This window comes from Phyllobates terribilis, unplaced genomic scaffold (assembly GCF_046119375.1).
Source record: "Phyllobates terribilis strain yellow unplaced genomic scaffold, ASM4611937v1 Scaffold_4__5_contigs__length_816908805, whole genome shotgun sequence".
Classification (NCBI taxonomy): Eukaryota; Metazoa; Chordata; class Amphibia; order Anura; family Dendrobatidae; genus Phyllobates; species Phyllobates terribilis.
Genome location: NW_027362764.1, coordinates 66,373,773 through 66,392,061, shown reverse-complemented (window position 1 = coordinate 66,392,061; position 18,289 = coordinate 66,373,773). Strand labels below are relative to the sequence as shown.

At 40.9% G+C, this 18,289-nt stretch overlaps 1 protein-coding gene and 1 long non-coding RNA gene across 3 annotated transcripts in view; one reads left to right on the top strand and one right to left on the bottom strand.

Annotated features, from left to right (window-relative positions):
• PTER (phosphotriesterase related) overlaps positions 1 to 10,669 on the bottom strand; it is a 31,346-nt gene extending 20,677 nt beyond the window's left edge. Inside the window, exons 1-2 of one of the 2 annotated variants that reach the window (XM_073677456.1) lie at positions 10,502 to 10,669; positions 2,554 to 2,890 (exon numbers count right to left, since the gene is read on the bottom strand). In XM_073677456.1, coding sequence (XP_073533557.1) covers positions 2,554 to 2,871 — 318 coding nt within the window. In that variant the 5' untranslated portion in view covers positions 2,872 to 2,890; positions 10,502 to 10,669. Of the gene's footprint in view, positions 1 to 2,439; positions 2,891 to 10,501 lie in introns of both variants that reach the window. The other variant, XM_073677455.1, reaches the window with a different exon arrangement.
• Positions 10,434 to 14,259, top strand: LOC141264983 (uncharacterized). The gene is made up of 2 exons (XR_012320031.1): positions 10,434 to 10,629; positions 13,057 to 14,259. It is a non-coding gene; the product is annotated as an uncharacterized lncRNA (long non-coding RNA).
• The last annotated feature ends 4,030 nt before the right edge of the window (positions 14,260 to 18,289 follow it).

Here is an 18,289-nt window from a genome sequence, read left to right as displayed (position 1 = left end):
CGAGTGGCATCCGCACTGCCTGTGCCCCTAGGATCCTTTCTGTTCTGGAGCCTTCCTTCCTGCTCCTCTCCTCTCTTCAGTCTGTCCTGGGCCTCTCTCACTGGGCCCTCCTTCTGAGCAGAGCTCTTACAGAGCTCCTGCTCCACACACTCTCTCCTCACTGTTCCCTCAGACTGTTCTCTTCTGACTGACTGGACTTCCAAGATGGCTTCTCTTTTTATATCCTCCTTCTCAAGTGCTCCCCCTCTCTTCTTCCTCCACCCACACCCACTACATGGTTCCCCCTCTCTTGGTTCCCCCCACTCCAGCCAGGGACAGGGCTCAGCAGCGCAGCAATGCATCTTGCCCCTCCTGCTGGTCTGGAGTAGTGTAGTGTTGGATGCAGGTGTTTGGGTCCCGGGCAGTACTCCATCCTTACCTGAGAGTGGGATACCACACCTCTGGGTGAGATGCAGCACCTCTGTGGCGACTGAACCCACAGTGGCGGCACATATACATTTATTTCTCATACACAGGATAGTTGATAAGTGATAGATCGCTGGGGTTCCCTCTAGACCAGGCTTAGACTGTCCCACCAGAATACTGAAGGTCCTCCAATGGGCCCGACACTGCACAGAACGGAGGATCTATATCGTTGGAAGAAGTGGAATTATCATGTAAATTTATTTGAATTTTTACAATTAATTGGACTTTGTTAAACCATGTGCATGGTATCACAGTATCTTCTATTTTATATAAAAGTAGAGAAGAAAAGTCGATGGATTCTTTAAGACTGTATAGTCAAGAATGAAAGGGATGAGCAATCACAGACAGTATCCGGATAGTGGGAGTTGCGTGTTACAGTAGTTACATACATCAGTAGCACAGCGTTTAATGGCAAGGAGAGGAGTGATAGAGAAACGTCCTCTCCAAAGGACATTATGTTTCCTACTAGAAAACTCATTGTCTAACAGAATGAAAAGAAAATCAGGGAAGATCCTGTCATCCTCAGCCCACAAAATACAGTTTACAGAGTAGACAATCCACATTTTACTGAATGGATCTTTCATATATACACATCTCAATGCTAATAGAGATGGGAGAATTTATAATAAGTGGAATTAAAATCTATAAAAATCTGTATTCTCCAGAATGTGGATTTTTTTGTAATTCGCTCTCATTGTGCTGAACTGTAGAGGGCCGGCAAAATGATAAAAAAATAGAAAACCTCACTGTTCACCTCTCCGGACATTTCTGTTGTCCACTTATCCCCATACGGTCCTCGGTTCATCTATTTATGGCCACCACACGCTGCATCTTCACACTAGGCCAGGACTTCCTGCTGCAACTAGGCCCAGGACAAACCTACATGCGCAGGGCCGTCTCGGGCCTAGTAGCGGTCGGAAGTCCTGGCCTAAAGTGCACATCGTAAGGTCATGATGATGTCACAAAAGCATTACAACACTTAAGTGCAGAGATGTCTCAGGCCTACTCACACACTCTAGGCCGGGACGTCTGCTGCAACATCTGTAAGGTCACAGTGAAGTTGCCACAACGTGCGCTGCAGCCTTACGACACGCACTCTAAGCCTGGACATCCGGCCGCAACTAAGCCCAGGACGAAGGTGTGCATACGAAATGCATCGGACGGTGGCGGCAGCAAGAAGATATGCTGAGGACTGTAAAGGGGACAATGAGCAGCAGAGGTGAGTGGTGAGGGGAGTATTAGTAGATTGTTTTTTTCACCACATCTCATGTTTATTATGCCCTGTAGTCTCTCCAGACCCCAGTGTATAATAAGGGACCTTCAATTTATGGATAATAAATTCGCTGTAGATCATATTTCCAGTAAAATTCCAATGATTTTGCGAATTATGATGTGTTCAGATCCAAATACCTCTAATAAGAGGTTTTTTTTAGGTTGAAATTAGCTGGATCTACCAGTTTATGAAAATGTTGGTGGCAACCAATATGGCTGCAATTAAAACACCCACAGGGCATTATCTTGGTTTCCTAAAGACCATTTGCAAAAAATTAGACCTCCCGGTTCTTATCTGCATTTCTTCCCAACTTTTCCAGGAGTATTATGGAGACCCCAAGAAGGAAGGAAGATCTCTCAGAATGCCAGAAGAGTTTCCAAGTCTCCCGGGCACTGATTAAGGCTCCTAATAAACAGCGTTCCTTTGGCATCTAATAAAAAAAAACTCCTGGATATTTAAATAGCATGGAATACTGTCAAACCCCTCAGACCTCGACCATGACAAACTTTAGAGCTTACTGGAAGGCAGTGCAATGGAAGACCAAAAATGTAAAATATCATTTAGGGTCAGGTTAGAGATTATATTATATGTCAAAGCACAATATAACCTCTAGACTTTATGTTCTATATTTTTTTTAACTTTTAATCTATGCAAATAAATACCCCAAAAGCCCATTCAGAAAAATTATAATTATTGGCTACCTGCTCAACAGACATTGCCTGAGTTTCAGGACTATGGGTCGCATCCACATAGAATCCAGCACCTGAGATAATATGTATGCCAGCTTCCTGGGAAAGCCATTTAAGCATCTTTACGTCTCTGCTGATTCCAGTAGTGGTGTTTTCCACGATGCAGCCTCCACCTGCAGCCTTAAAGGCAATGAGTTCTTCTTTTACTGCATCCACCTCCTGATTCAGGAGAAGGTTTTCTCTATGACTGTATGGATTTTGCTTTAGCCAGAACAAGTTCTTCATAACGATGGGTCCATCAGCCAAGTTGGCTTGAAATGCAGGTGGTGGATAATAACAACATTCGAATGTCATTGTCAAGTGCTCGTGGGTCAAGGTTTTTCCAAGCTGGTCTGTGGGGATGGACCCCAAAACAGTCTGGATTCTACCGCTTAGAGATGACATTTTCAATCCCCCAAAAATACTATGAGAAAAATAAAGAAGAAATAATGAGAAAAGAAACATTTATCCAATACTGTAACCCTACAACTAAGGCTAAATGACTGATTTTTTAAAAAAATATTTTAAAGAACTTAATTTTAAGCATATTTGCCTTGTAGAATTATTAGATCTTATTTTCTCAAGAGGACAAAACGTTAAACCCAAAATTAACTAAAATAAGTCCAAGGGAATGGCAAGAGATTTTTGGAGAGAAGTATAAAATATATATTGGAGATTTGGCAAATCAGGATACCACCATTAACACCACAAAGGCTTGATATATCACTAAATATCAGCTGAGAAATCTATATTAAAAAAAAGTTTTTTTTCCTCCTATAAAGAGAGGTTTCAAGAAATGGTAAAAAAATAGATTAATCATTCTTTACACAGGACGAAATATAGGAAAGTGTAGAGGCTTTTACATACACAACTAGAACCGACAGGAAACCAAAAAGGTGCATCAGGAAGACTGAAGACTTGGAGCTCGATTCATTATTGTATTTGCCCTGGTTTTTGTTGAGTTTTTAGTGTTTCGTGCCTTTTTTTGTACCAAATTCATCTTTCCATTTACACCTTCTTTGAAGTCCATTTTAAATTTGTTCACCTGTTTTTTTGTTTGTTTTTTTAATCGCCACTTTGGGTTTCCAGATATTTAGGTTTAGGGTTTCCATATGTTTTTCAGTGATTCATTATTTGCGACTTTTTGAAAAGTCACAGTTTGTCACCGATGTATTCCAATCCCCTCCCTCTTACCCCTCTCTGGAGTAATTTTATGTACACTGGAATTTTTAGCAATATTTGCCTTTGCTCTTAAAAATCTCAAAAATAGTAAAAGACAGTAAAAAAGGGACCATTTTTGACTTTGTGCAAAATTCATGAACTATGTGTGGCATTTGATTAATTTGGTGAATACCAAAGGATAAAAAAAAAGAAAAGTGACTTGAAAAACCACTAATGATGAATTGGGCCCTTAGTCACAAGGGGAGGACGGGGCCTTTTTTAATTCTCTTTCATCTGTTATATAGTTTGAAAAGTATTGAAAAAAACAAAGATAACACGGAAGGTTTGCCTGTAAAACTTGATATTCAACCACTGAACAATTTCTACTGCATTGATAGTACATAATCTGTATGTGATGTAGTTTTGGCATATGCATACAGTATACTGTTCTGTAAAGTCTAATATATTTTAGAAAAAAAAACACCATTTGCAATTATCGTGGTCACAGTTATGAAAATCTAAAGTATATCTTTAGAATCTCTTGCTTAGAATGTCGCCCAAAAATATAAAAATTCAAAAAGGTGAAGTATTTGAGAAAGCCTCTGAGGGACACCATACCAAAGAATAGTGAGAAGGTCTTGTCTACAAAGTCATATTGGAAGGTCAACTGGAAGTGACAGGGAATGGAGGAATCATACTTCCAGTCACCTCACAGTTACTGACCAATTGGCACCAAATGGGTTCATTTAAAATAATGATCGCTGCTCTGCGCAACATTTTTCCCTAAGATCTGGTGTGCCAAGTGGTTGTATACACCCTGTATACTCGTGAAAGAAAATTCATTGGTGGCCAATGGCTGCAATCCTCCTGTGATTCCTTCTGACTTGCTGTGCTGTGTGACTGATCTATGATCACAGCAGCAGTTCCCAATCCTTGTTGAAGGTCCTCTCTGAGAATCTGGGTACTCAGGAAAATTTGCACAACAAATTTTGGGGTCCATTTTCTCCTGCTACCTTTGTGAAAATTAATAATTTGGGGCTAAAGCAACATTTTTGTGTGAAAAATCTTAATTTTCATTTTTTTCCCTTCTACATTGCTTTAATTCCTATGAAGCACCTGACGGTTTAATGAACTTCTTGAATGTGGTTTTGAGCACCTTGAGGGGTGCAGTTTTTAGAATGATGTCACTTTTGGGTATTTTCTGTCATATAGGCCCCCAAAGTCACTTCAAATGTGGTGTGGTTCCTAAAAAATTTTTTTTTACATTTTATTGGAATAATGAGAAATCGCTGATCAACTTTTAACCCTTATAACTTCCTAACAAAAAAAAATAATGTTTCAGAAATTATGCTTGTGTAAAGTAGACATGTGGGAAATAATATTTATTGTCTAATAACTATTTTGTGTGATATAACTATCTGGTTTAAGGGCATAAAATTTCAAAGTTTGGAAATTGCAATATTTTCTAATTTTTTTTGACAAATTTTCGATATTTTCTTAAATAAATGCAAATCATATTGACCTAAATTTACCATTAATATGAAGTACAATATGTCAGGAAAAAAACAATATCAGAATTAGTGGGCTCCATCGAAGCATTCCAGAGTTATTAGGTAAAGTGACAGTGGTCAGAATTGTAAAATCATTAAGGTGAAAACAGGCTTGGGGGTGAAGAGGTTAAAAAAACGAGATAAGGTGAGGTCTTTTTGTGATGGCAAAATAAAAAATAAAAAAATCAGCAGGTTATAGCATTCAATCTCCCCAAAATCATTTTACAACCTTTTTCGTCTCTTGGAAAGACTGGTCTCAGTAGGGAGAGGTCTTTATATCTTAGGCTCCATGCACACAGCCTTATTAGTTCTGTACAACTCCAGAATTAATTCCCCATAGCAGCCTGTGGTTTGCTAATCTATTTCCATACATCTCCAATTTCAAACAGGGAAATATACATGGCTCCATTCAGTACTATATTAATGGGGTTGTCCCACCATTGTTTTTCAGCAAAGAGTTGTGATTTGACTACCTCTTTCAGTTTTCTGGACAATGCATGGAGTATTGGTGCCATGTCTGACCATCGCTCCATTGGAAGACTTCAGAGTCTTGTTCATCGCTCGATGGTAGACTTCATAGCCTGTTCTCGGGATTAATGAGGATCCTAATGGTCAGATCCATAGGTTGTTAATTTTTAGGCTGGTCCAACTCCTTTAAAAAGTATTCACCCCTAAAAAACATAGATTCTAGGCTAGAATATCTTCATAGCACAGATATATTGTAGGTTTTGAAGCCTAATTTTATGAGCCTACTATTACACATTACCAATTGTCTTGCAGCAAGGCGACTACAGATATTAAAACATATACTTTTATTCGGCGTGATTAAAAGTTATCACTAACACACAAAGTTCTAAAAAAACACCAAAAGGTCTAAACCACAGTGATGGAAGAAAATAGAGTCAAATAAGAATCATGTTCACGTAACCAGTCAGTTACTATGACAGTGGTCATCAAATCTAAGGCATATTACAATAGTCAAATCCCTTTCAATACCTCTGAAAAATTGTTGGCTGTGAAATATAATAAATATATATATAAAGATGGAACAGTCTCATCAAGATCTTGTTAGAGATAATATCCTTCAACCCAATATCCAACCAGCAAGTCTCCTACAAGCATAAATGGGAAGGGGAATCTGGACCTGACCCTACTGTGCCCTATTCAGCACTAGTCAGCCCTAGGTTCCCAAGACTCAAGCCCTTGCAAGGGCAGTTCAGAGCTCACCGTAGTGGAAAAATGCCCTAAAAATCCCTCCCAAAGCGTTTCTCCTTCAATGGGTCTTCAGGGGAGGACAGATGCATGGAATAACAATCATATCTGGGCATCGCTCCATTGGAAGACTCCAGAGTCTTGTTCATCGCTCCATGGTAGACTTCAAAGCCTGGTCTCGGGATTAGTGAGGATCCTAATGGTCAGATCCATAGGTTGTTAATTTGTAGGCTGGTCCAACCCCTTTAAGAAGTATTCACCCCTAAAAACAGATTCTAGGAGAGAATATCTCCATAGTACGGATATAGTATGGATATAGTACAGGTTTTTAAGCCTAATTTTATGAGCCTACTATTACTGACTACCAATTGTCCACTCTTAAAAACTGCACCAAGGTGAATTCATCATGAAGCCTTCATCCTGTCGGCACCACAACTGGATACTTTAGTCTTGTTTTTGACCTATTACCCAAAGCTGAAAATTCACTATCATGCTGTGAATCTTAGACACCAACTACATAGGGGCTCCATTAATTCCGGCTATGTATTTCTACATGTCCTTGAGATTTCCGAAAAATTCACCACCAGCTTCCAAGAAAACGATGCTTGCTACCGGTAATAAAAAAAAACACATCTTGATTAAAAGAGAATATTCCATTTATAGCGTCTTCCCTAAAATACGTCTATCGGGCCGCACTTACAGTTTTGATAAATTTAGCGAATTCTGCAATCTGCAAATGTCAAAAAGAAATGGAAAAGTTGAATTTTTTTTTTCCTGGAGAATATTGCACTACTCCTTCATGCCATCAATGTTTACGATGCCGAATAAGGTTTTATAACTGAGCCAGAGGACTTCATTCTGGGAGCTGAACATTTTACAGCCTGAGACGAATGTGTTTATAACCAGGTCTATAGACGGAATGTATCTGAAACCCTCCGCAAGTAAGAAGCAAAACTTTTTCTACAAGTTTTAATACAGGTACGGTAACTTTACATCTTCCATTAGGAGCCAACGGAACAGGGATGATGATAAATGTCCAAATGACCAAGAAGCTGAAAAATAGTCACAAACTGTTTTTACGTTTCAATAAATATAGAAAAATTTACCCAGGATTCACCCAAGTCGTAATATTGCCCTATTTTAGAGTTTGCATTAGGGCAGTAAAATTGGGCGCCCTTGTGCTATCCTATATGGGAAAGTTGCAATCTCAGATTTTTTGCAAATTTTCATGAAACTTTCTTTACATGCGCGAGACATAGTAAGTCCTATCAATCACAAATGATTGCTGCTGTAGATTCTCACAGATTTTTAAAAGACACACAATGGCAAACAAAGGTTTTTGATGAGGATTTTTCTGCCTTAAAAATCGGACTGGAAAACATGAAGCTTTCATGACACTTTTTTGTGTGGGACTTCTAGTTAATTCAGTGGCCAATTTTAAAACTTTTTCTCAGGCAGAAACTAATCAAGAAATTTTATGTTTTTTTGTGTTTTTTTTTTTGCAATACTGAACAACTTCACCATAAGCACTAAAGGAGCATTTTCCCATTGAAGTTGGGGGAAGGTAATTCAAAGAATATCTGAATTTTTTTTAATTTACCGTATATGTAGATTTTGGAGAAGATTCTGATTCTTACAATATGTTGCAAAGTAATGCAGAAAACTAGCAGAGCATTCTACTAGAATTGAGCATATCAAAAGTTCTAGTCCCATAGATGTATTAAAAAAAGTAAATAAAAAAAATATATATAGCAAAAAACAAAACCTGAAAAAATAAATAAATTGCAACAATAAATCTGAAGTTTTTGTAAAAATAAAAATAAACAAATGCATAATTGGTATTGCTGTGTCTGAAAAAAAAAACCGCTATAAAACTGTCACAGTGAATGGCTAAAAAATAATATATACCATAGGTATATAAACATGCCAAAAATTTATTTTTTTCATCATATTAATGCACAAAAATATTGAATAATAAAAGGATCAAAAATCATGCACCAAAACACTTTTATTGGGGCTATGAAATATCAGAATGGTCAAAACTAGCTGTGGTGGAAAGTGGCTGATGTGGATTTTGAAGCAGAATCTTCTCCAATATCGACATACATTTTTTTTTGTGTCAACCTACCCTTTTAGTATGTTCACAGTTAGGGCTTTTTTTAACTAGATTTTCAGAAGAGTGGTTTTTGGAGAGTTTCTGCTCCAAAACCTGAGCAGAGTTTTTGGATCTCCAAAAACCACCAATTTTGGTAGAAGAGTTGGGTTATGTGGCATGATGTTATTTTCAGGCAGAGTCACATGAAATCCACCTGAAAATGCTCTGCAAAAAATTAAGATAATACACAGCATATAAAAACGACATTACTGTGCACCTGTTCCGTCTTTTGTCACTTTTTATTTTTAACCCTTTACCGGTTAAAAAAAAGAAGTAGCATGTTCTTTCTTTGGGTGGCTTCCACTTGGAAGCTGTTTACCACTATTGTGAAAAGTACAGAGAAGAGTTGCAGCCGGCGGGGAAAAAAAAAAAAAAAGACGTTGTGTGCACATATACCTGGAAAGATCCTGTTCTAAAAACTCATGAAAAACAGTTTGAACATTCTCTTACTTGCTAAAAAAAAAGTTACGAAGAATGAAGATAATATACAGCAATGTTCAAGTAACAATAAAAGAAGCCGATGATGGAATCGCTGCAAAGACGATAGAGAAGACCCTTCATGAAAAACAGTCAGTAATTTCCTGAACTGACTTTGCCTTGACAAACTTGGTGGGTCCTAACTGAAGAGGTCAGGTGCACATAGGTTTAGTGTGTGTTCACACAGTCTTTTTGCTGAGTTTTTAGACCCGAAACTCCAAGGTTTTCCATTTTTGAGGAGGTTTTGAAGAGTTTCCTCTCAGTTTCTGCTCCAAATACTCGATAGAGGCTTTGTATACACAGAGTATTTTTGGAGCAAAGTCTCTGAGAAGTTTTGAGTTTTTGAAAAGGATTTGGAGAGTTTCCGCTTGGTTTCTGCTCCAAAAACTCCTCAAAAAACAAAGGGGGTGATTCATCAAGACCAGCGATTCTTTTGCCGCTCTTGATGAGGGGGCCTTTTTTGAGCGTATGCTCCTGATTCATTAAGAGGTGCATGCCTCTTGATGAACCAGGTGAGAATGAGGCACGTAATGGATTTGACAAGTGGGGTTTTCCAAGCTCCACCATGTCCACTTTCTTGACATGAAAACACCAGACAATGCAGTTTTTTGCACAACCTCGTGTTGTGCAAAAAAAAATTGCAATTTTTCCAAGCTTTTTTTTCTCCACAATTCTGGCAAAAGCTTTGACGAACTGCACCTCATCTACACATGGCGTCTTAATTTGAACGGCGAAAGTGACAACGTTTTTCTTAACGCTAGCGGTTATGCTGTCAATTTTTGCCCTGAAACAGGTAACAAAAGACTGAATGTGTGCGCATCAATATCTTTTGTACATTTCTAGATATTATGTTTATTTTTTGGTAGAAGTTTTGTGACACTTTTTAAAAGGTGGAACATGCCTGAAAAAGACTCAATGTGAACATACCCTTAGGCTACATGCACAAAGCATCTGAATTTTCCCCGGTGAAGCCGGCGGTTCTTTTTTTTGTGGAGGTTTCGCCGGCAGCTTTCACTGTAAACTATGAAGTACAGAGAACGGACAGGTTTCTGCTCAGAAGTTGCCCGAAGAACGAGCAATTGAGCATGTCACTTTTCATCACTTCAGGGTTTCCGAACCCTGAAGCAATAAAAAGAAGCGACTTAAGATGGAACATTTTGTGTGACGTTGCTGTGCACTATGATCATTTTATCCTGCGCTTTTTCAGGCGGATTCTGGGCACAATTCTCTCGAAAAAGACTTTCCCATTCATCTAAAACAATGTAACCCATTTTCAGCTGCAGAAATTTTAGTAATGAAATACATAGCGTGAATTATTCCCCATGATACAATCTATGCAGTCGCTCCTTACATCCCCCCCTCCTCCAGCCCTGATACAATCTATGCAGTCGCTCCTTACATCCCCCCCCCCCCTCCAGCAACATCCGCTACAAACAGGACACACAATAGTTGTCAGCTGCTCCACAACTTCTGCACTTACTGAATGTTTGCTGCTTGCAAGGAAAGTGAAGGATCAGAAAAGTTTCCCTGCAAGGTCTGACACAGAAGGAAGAACCATCATAATGTAAATCCCTGAGTGATTGGTGGATATAATGTCAGTGAGGATTGGTGAGCGTTGTCCCTGCAGCTTGTACTTTGGCCCGGACAGGATTGTGGTGTGTAAGGTGTGCACCCGACTCATGTGACATTCAATAGGAAGAAGCCGTCTACACTTTCTGCTAAGTCAGCTGCATGCAAAATGCTACATATTAGATTTATTACTATTTCATTTATCCACATTCACCCCTATTGCAAGTTGCAATTGTAATTTTAGATTGCAAAAAAATTTCAACATTGTTTTTTTTTTTTGCAATCTCGAAATTGGGAGTGAATTAAAGAGCTTGTCCACAGGCACAATCCGTGTCATGAACCCCCGACTACACAGGTCGATCACAATACATATATTATCAATTGTCTGATTTTCAACCGGGAAAAAAAATGAAATTTTTCGAAAATGAAGAGAAGTGTATTGTGATCATTTTCAAGTGGACAAATGGTCGTCTGAACAGCCCTACTGAATAACAATGATCTGAGAACTGTCAGTTGTTTGCACTTGTAAGGAGATGGACATATTGCTCTGCTCCCCCTTGATTACATCTGCGCTGTGTATAATATGATGTGTAATCTAAATAATGTCTTGTGTACATATTGTGTAAGATATTTGGCTATGTAATGTAAGTAGTAATGTAAGCAATGTACAGTACAGGATGTGATAGCATAGGATAAGCATTATAAGTGTAATAGGCTTAGTGTATAGTAATGTTTTACATTGTTAGTATGAAGCTGTAGTCTGCCCAGCCACAGGTAGCTGGCAGAGACGGGGAGAGTTATGATATAGTTAATGTTTGGGAATAGCCCACAGTGAGAGGGGATAGTGCCAGGGAAGACAGATTACTTCCTGAAAAGAGGCAGTGTAAAGTTGTAGATCAAGGAGTGTGCAGTGCTGCCAAAGGGTGATCCACAGCTAGAAGGATACAGGAATTGACAGAAAAGAGAGAGTGGTCTTCCACCTTAAAGGGGTCCTTGGATAGGACGACGTTTCACGAGAAATCCTGAGCTTGATAAACATCAAAGATACACACCTAAAGAGGACTGATACTGTGGGACTAGCGAAGGTCCCAAGCGGCAGATACAGGGCGTCCATAGCCATAGGATGTGGAGCCACTGAGCGGGTGTAGAGAAACTCGCTGAACAGTTCTGTGGCGACAAGCTAGGCTGTGATGAGGTAGGGCGAAACATTGTGCTATACCAGCCCTGGGTAGACTAAAGTGGAAGGAAACAATGTCTTTGAAAAGGCTTCTTGCTCTGAATAAAACGTGCTTAAGACTGTGTACCCACTATCCCTTGTACATAACCTTATCAAGTTTAGCAAAGTTCCCATGTTTGCACAGAAGTCTCCTTCATTGATCTGTGGAACTCGTGGTCCTGGCCTGCCAACACCATCAGCTAAAGGTGGCCTGCATGGGCACCAGGCCCACACAACACCAACACCCAGCCAGGAACCACACAATTTTCCAGTAAAGTGCCAAAGCATCACGGGACAGCAGCTCGGTCATGACTACAGCTCTGCAGCACTTTACACACTAACACCAATTGGACTGAAAATACAGGGTGGGCCATTTATATGGATACACCTAAATTAAATGGGAATGGTTGGTGATAATAACTTCCTGTTTGTGGCACATTAGTATATGGGAGGGGGAAAACTTTTCCAGATGGGTGGTGACCATGGCAGCCATTTTGAAGTCAGCCATTTTGGATCCAACTTTATTTTTTTCAATGGGAAGAGGGTCATGTGACACATCAAACTTATTGAGAATTTCATAAGAAATACAGTGGTGTGCTTGGTTTTAACATAACTTTATTGTTTCATGAGTTTTTTACAAGTTTATGACCACGTATAAAATGTGTTCAAAGTGCTGCCCATTGTGTTGGATTGTCAATGCAACCCTCTTCTCCCACTCTTGACACACTGATAGCAACACCGCAGAAGAAATGCTAGCACAGGCTTCCAGTATGGCCGATTTCAAAATGGTCACCACCCATCTGGAAAAGTTTTCCCCCTCCCATATACTAATGTGCCACAAACAGGAAGTTGATATCACCAACCATTCCCATTTAATTTAGGTGTATCCATATAAATAGCCCACCCTGTAGAGTGGTGTGAAAGTATCCTGTAAGTCATCGAGCCGTATGATAATCATCATGTAGCAGGAGCATTAGGCCATTAACCACATCTTATGGCTACAACATCCAAATAACTCCATGGCTTTAAGTGAAAGTTTATTTCAACTGAACCACAATCGGTCCACGCGCTACAGTTGCAATACGGATGCTAAAACACTGCTATACCGCAGTTGTGTGGAGATAGAAAGAAAATCAGTCATTACAGATATATGTTATGGAGATATGGACTCTGTCTGAATATATTGTAATACCTGACTATAGTCTGCTCCACAACTTTTCTAACTTTCTCAACTTGGTGCTTTACCACAGAAGCCAAGATGATGGCTGGACCTCACCAGAGAAGTCAAGATGATGGCTGGACCTCACCAGAGAAGTCAAGATTATGGCTGGACCTCACCAGAGAAGTTAAGATGATGGCTGGACCTCACCAGAGAAGTCAAGATGATGGCTGGACTTTACCACAGAAGCCAAGATGATAAATGGGCCTCACCAGAGAAACAAGATGATGGCTGGAACTCACCAGGGAAACATATCAGGCTAGTGTTGTAGTGTTGACTGATGTTTTTAAGATCGACCATTGGATCTGTAATAAGTGTTTGTTTGGATGTGTACTGCATACTGGTTTCATACACTGCCTAGGTGTAAACATGCACCTGAGAAACCAAGGTGATGCCTGGGACTCACCAGAAAGACCAATGTGCTACCTGATGGAGCCTGATAAAGTCTTCGAGCCGTGGTAGAAACTCGTTGCTTTTATACCAATAAAGTCTATGGGCTTGATCTATCAAAGCTTTTATGCCAGAAGTCTGGCACCTTCCGAAAGTTTTTTTCCATGAGAATCTACAGTTCCTCATGGCACTGTTCCTTCATGTCTGCTGATCAAATGGATTTTATGAAAATTACAGCAAGCAGCCAAGTAAGTGACACATCACTGGAATCAGGGGCTCTGCCCCTACACTATGCTGCTCTCAGATTAGGTGACAAAAACCTGATGACAGATTTACTGCTTGCAAAGTTGACAACATGGTAGAAAAGAGCCAATGGGTAGAACTTTGCCTTTTAGGGCTTGAGTTCTGGATTTAAATCCGCTTGAGGGAAACATCTGCATGGGGTTTGTACGTTCTCCATATTTTCTTTTGGGTTTCCACGTACACTCTAAAAACATACAGATATGTCCTTCTTAAACCTTTTCCCTTGGCTCAATATATCCTGTAATGATATCCTCTTCCGACAAGCCTACAACCTGCAGTAACCACCGCTGCACGACCAGCTCTACCCTCACCTACTGTATCTTCACCCATCCCTTGTAGATTGTGAGCCCTCGCGGGCAGGGTCCTCGCTTCTCCTGTACCAGTCGTTGTCACATTGTGTTCAAGATTATTGTAATTGTTCTTGTATGTATACCCATTTTTCACATGTAAAGTGCCATGGAATAAATGGCGCTATAATAATAAATAAATAATGAGTGAAGGGCAATCACAACTTTAAAAAATATATTAAGATACTCTATCAGGAGATGTTTATGCTATATGTGTATACATGTGACCACCCAGTGGTTGAGATGTGAATTGCAGCCTGTCTAGGGTTTTGTTAGCACTTTGTACTAATAATGTATTGAATTTGGTTAGTGAGAAATTGGAATAAGAGAAGGTAAGGGTGGAGATGTACAGGTAGGTTAAATTGTCTTTGATGAATGGGATAGAAAAACTATAGTGTGAGGAACCGAGACTGATGTGATAATTTCTGTACATGAGTGTAATGTACATGACTCATTTTTTAAGTGGCCCTTTGCTCATATCTGTCAATTTTTTAGAAGAGGGCAAGTATGTGTTAAAAGGCTCGGATGCCGCACACAGCACGCAGAGAGTATGGCAGAGGTTTAATTCAAGATTTGGTTTCTCCACGCAGGAAGTGTAAATTTAAGTAACACAACAATAAAACAGTAAAATTGGACAATAAACGATTGTGGTTTAAGTATAACACGGAAAGGATGAACAATAAGGCGCAGTCCCAAAAGTTCAGGCTGAATAAGAGAAGGTAGATTACTGAAGGCTTGCACTTATCTGTCCTTTAGCGATAACTACGTCCGTCTTCAGACACTCACTCTGGAGGGTGTCCGTCTTCTGGCGGCAGTGGGCGGTCTCGGGTCTCACCCACTGGGCCCCCAATCCTTTTGACCACACGACAGCAGTCAGGACTCCTTTAAGAGCCGTAGCAAGCTCCTCCGGCGTACAACAAACTGCGTTAGGATCACTAATCCCGGGTGCGTCCTCACCCGTAGGTCACCGTCAGATGTCGTCTGGAAAACTGTGTTGATGCAGGTAACTGAACGATCACTTTCTGTAGGCCCGGTACAGACCGCACGCCCCTTGTTTTGCGGCAAGCTGTGTCATCCGTTCGTCCATCACCGCAGACAGGTCAGCACGTCTCTATTTCACCGAGGACAGGGCAGCACGTCTCTCTCTTGTTGTCGGCAGGTCAGACTGTTCCTCCCCAACTGCCGGTCTACTCTCCACAACAAACTGTCTCTTTTGCGCGAGCCCAGACACCTGACTTCCTCTCTTCCATCCCTCTCCTCTGTCCCCCAGCACTGTCCAGGAAGTCCCCCGTGCACTCTTAATCCCGTCCCCTGGCAACACTGGGCAGGACCCTGGCAGTTCTGGCACCAGAGCTCCGCACCTGACCCTAGGCAAGTCTTCCTTCTTACATATGTTTATTGTGACTCCATTGTACTTGGCACAACAAGTATTATTATGGCACCAATGTTACACTAACTTTCATTTGAGAAACTCCTGTGACTGTTTGGAGGGTTTCTTCCTAAATCCATTTAAGAAATACTTACAGTCCTTCCCTGATAAAATAGCCTCGGATTCTCGCCCTCTGTGGTTTACGCAGTCCCAAGAAAACCAAGTCCACATTTTATAATTCACTCTCACTGTCCGGCCGCTATCACTTAGCTAAAATTACACTGAAATTGCACAGTGCATTTACAGGGAGACATAGATCTTCTCAATCACACAGTTTGCAGCACCAGTGATAAAAGATCCGATGTGGATAAATTAGCTAACAATAAATCAGGAACAGCATGAAGCCGCATTAAAGAGATGTAACATCTGAGTGCACTGCCTGCAAGATCCTCACCCATGCTAATCTCTCAGCCTGAGACTTAATAGCTATAAATAACTGCTCTCCTCCAAATATACGCTGCCACCGTACCCAGCATGGGCCAGACTTGTGTCAAGCTTCTTACATTCACTGTGTATGTGATCCTATTTATGCACTGTACAAATATATATATGTATGTGTGTGTATATATATATATATATATATATATATATATATATATATATATATATATATATATATATATATATATATATATATATTAGTGTTGAGGGAGCATGCTCGACACTGCTCGGTACTCGCCCGAGCATCACGCTACTCGGGATGTTCGGCGAGCACCGAGCATTTCCGGGTTACTCGGGCGGGAGCTCGGGTCTCCGCCCTGCATGTTTGGCGCTCTTTACAGAGCCAATGAACATGCAGGGATTGCCAGCCAGTCACTGTAATGCTGCAGCCATGTTGGTTGTGGGCATTACAGTGATTGGCTGGCTGCACAGCGTCACCTCGAGTATTTAAAACCGGGCGCCGCCATCTTGGACGCAGTCGCTCGGGATCAGACAGTGTAGGGACAGCGCTGCTGATTTAGGGAGAGATATATACTGCGAAATAGTAAGTGTAGGGTCTGTAAAGCCTGCCAAATCAAACAAACAGTCCTTCTCAGGACTAATATCCATCCCAGATATCAGGCAGGCAGGCTGTATAGGAGACGCAGTGGTTATACCAGCAAACGCTGCATTACAGTCCTGTGTGCTCCTGTTGCTGAAATTTCTGGACTTAGCGCCAGGTCCTGGGGGGCCAGGAAAAATCCTTTTTTTTACATCTAAATCCTCATTTTTTTTTCTCCTTCACACTGTACAAATACCCATCTTATTAACCTTTTGGTGTCCCCCCCCCCCCCCCCAAAAAAAAAAAAGTGTGTCTGTGACAGTTCAGACACAAATATATCTGTTTAAAAAAGTCTGGTGTATGCCCGAGAAATAGAAGTGTGGTTTTGCAGTTCCATGGGTCAAATCTCTGTATTATCCACTTTTGGGCCATTTTTATCTAAAAAAAACCAGTTTGAGTGTGTCGCTCACTGTTCAGCCGCAAATATATCTATTTAAAAAAGTCTGGTATACCCCAGTAAATTATAACTGTGGTTTTGCCGTTCCACGGTAAAAAATCTCTATTATCCTGCTTTTGGCATTTTTTGCCGTAAAGAAAAACAGTAATAGTTTCTCCATGATTGTTCAGACACAAATATATCTGTTTCAAAGAGTCTGGTATACCCCAGTAAATTATAACTGTGGTTTTGCCGTTCCTCGGTAAAAAACACTCTATTATCCAGCTTTTGGTATTTTTTCCGTAAAGAAAAACAGTAATAGTTTCTCCCTGATTGTTCAGATTGTTTAAAAGAGTCGGGTGTAGGCCAGAGAAATAGAACTGTGGTTTTCCTCTTCCACGGTTCTAATCTCCTTTTTATTACCCTTTTTCCATTGATAGTGCGAGTGTAAGATATTTTACTTGATTTACAATGGGCAAGGCGCGTGGCAAGGTACGTGGAACTGGACGTTCTGGTGATGGTGCGTGCAGAGGACGAGGCCGTGGCCAAGGTGAAAATGTGCCACAACCAACAGCCACATCTTCTCACTCCCAGTTCTTGACCGAATTACTAGGGAAGCACAGAACAACACCAGTATTGCGACCTGATCAGTGTGAACAGGTTATTAATTGGATAGCAGATAATACTTCCAGTTACCTGGGAAACACTACCTCCGGTCTGTCTTCCACACGGTCAAATATTAGTAGCCATGAGTCTCGACCGCATACTCCTCCTCACCCTGATGCTCCTTCCTCCCACCATGCCGAGTGTCGTCAGACTGCAACTGATCCCACACTTGGATTCTCTGAAGAGCTGTTCACTGGTCCATTTCCAGATTTGTGCCCCTTGCCTGCTCCGCTTGAAGTGGTGGAAGAGGAGATCCCATGTAGCGATGCCCAAATATTTGAACAGCCACGGACACAGGAAGTTGACGATGGCAATTTGTCACAAGAGGTGGACGATGACGAGACACAATTGCCAGGAAGTGAGGAGGAGGATCGTGGTGCGCAAGTGGAAGAGGAGGAGGTGGTGGATGATCTAGTAACTGACCCAACGTGGCAGGAGGACATGCATAGCGAGGCCAGCAGCACACAGGGTGAGGGAGGCAGAGTACCCCAACAGGCAGGAAGAAGCAGTGTGGTGGCCGCACACAGAAGGCAAGCAACAGTTCCCCGTAACACCAACACGAGGGACGTTGCCAGTACAAACTGTAGGTCTTCCACAGTCTGGAATTTTTTTAAAGACTCTGCTGATAACCCCAAAAAGGCCATTTGTACCACCTGCCATGCCAGCATCAGCAGGGGTGACAAAACTACCAGCCTGACCACCACCAGCATG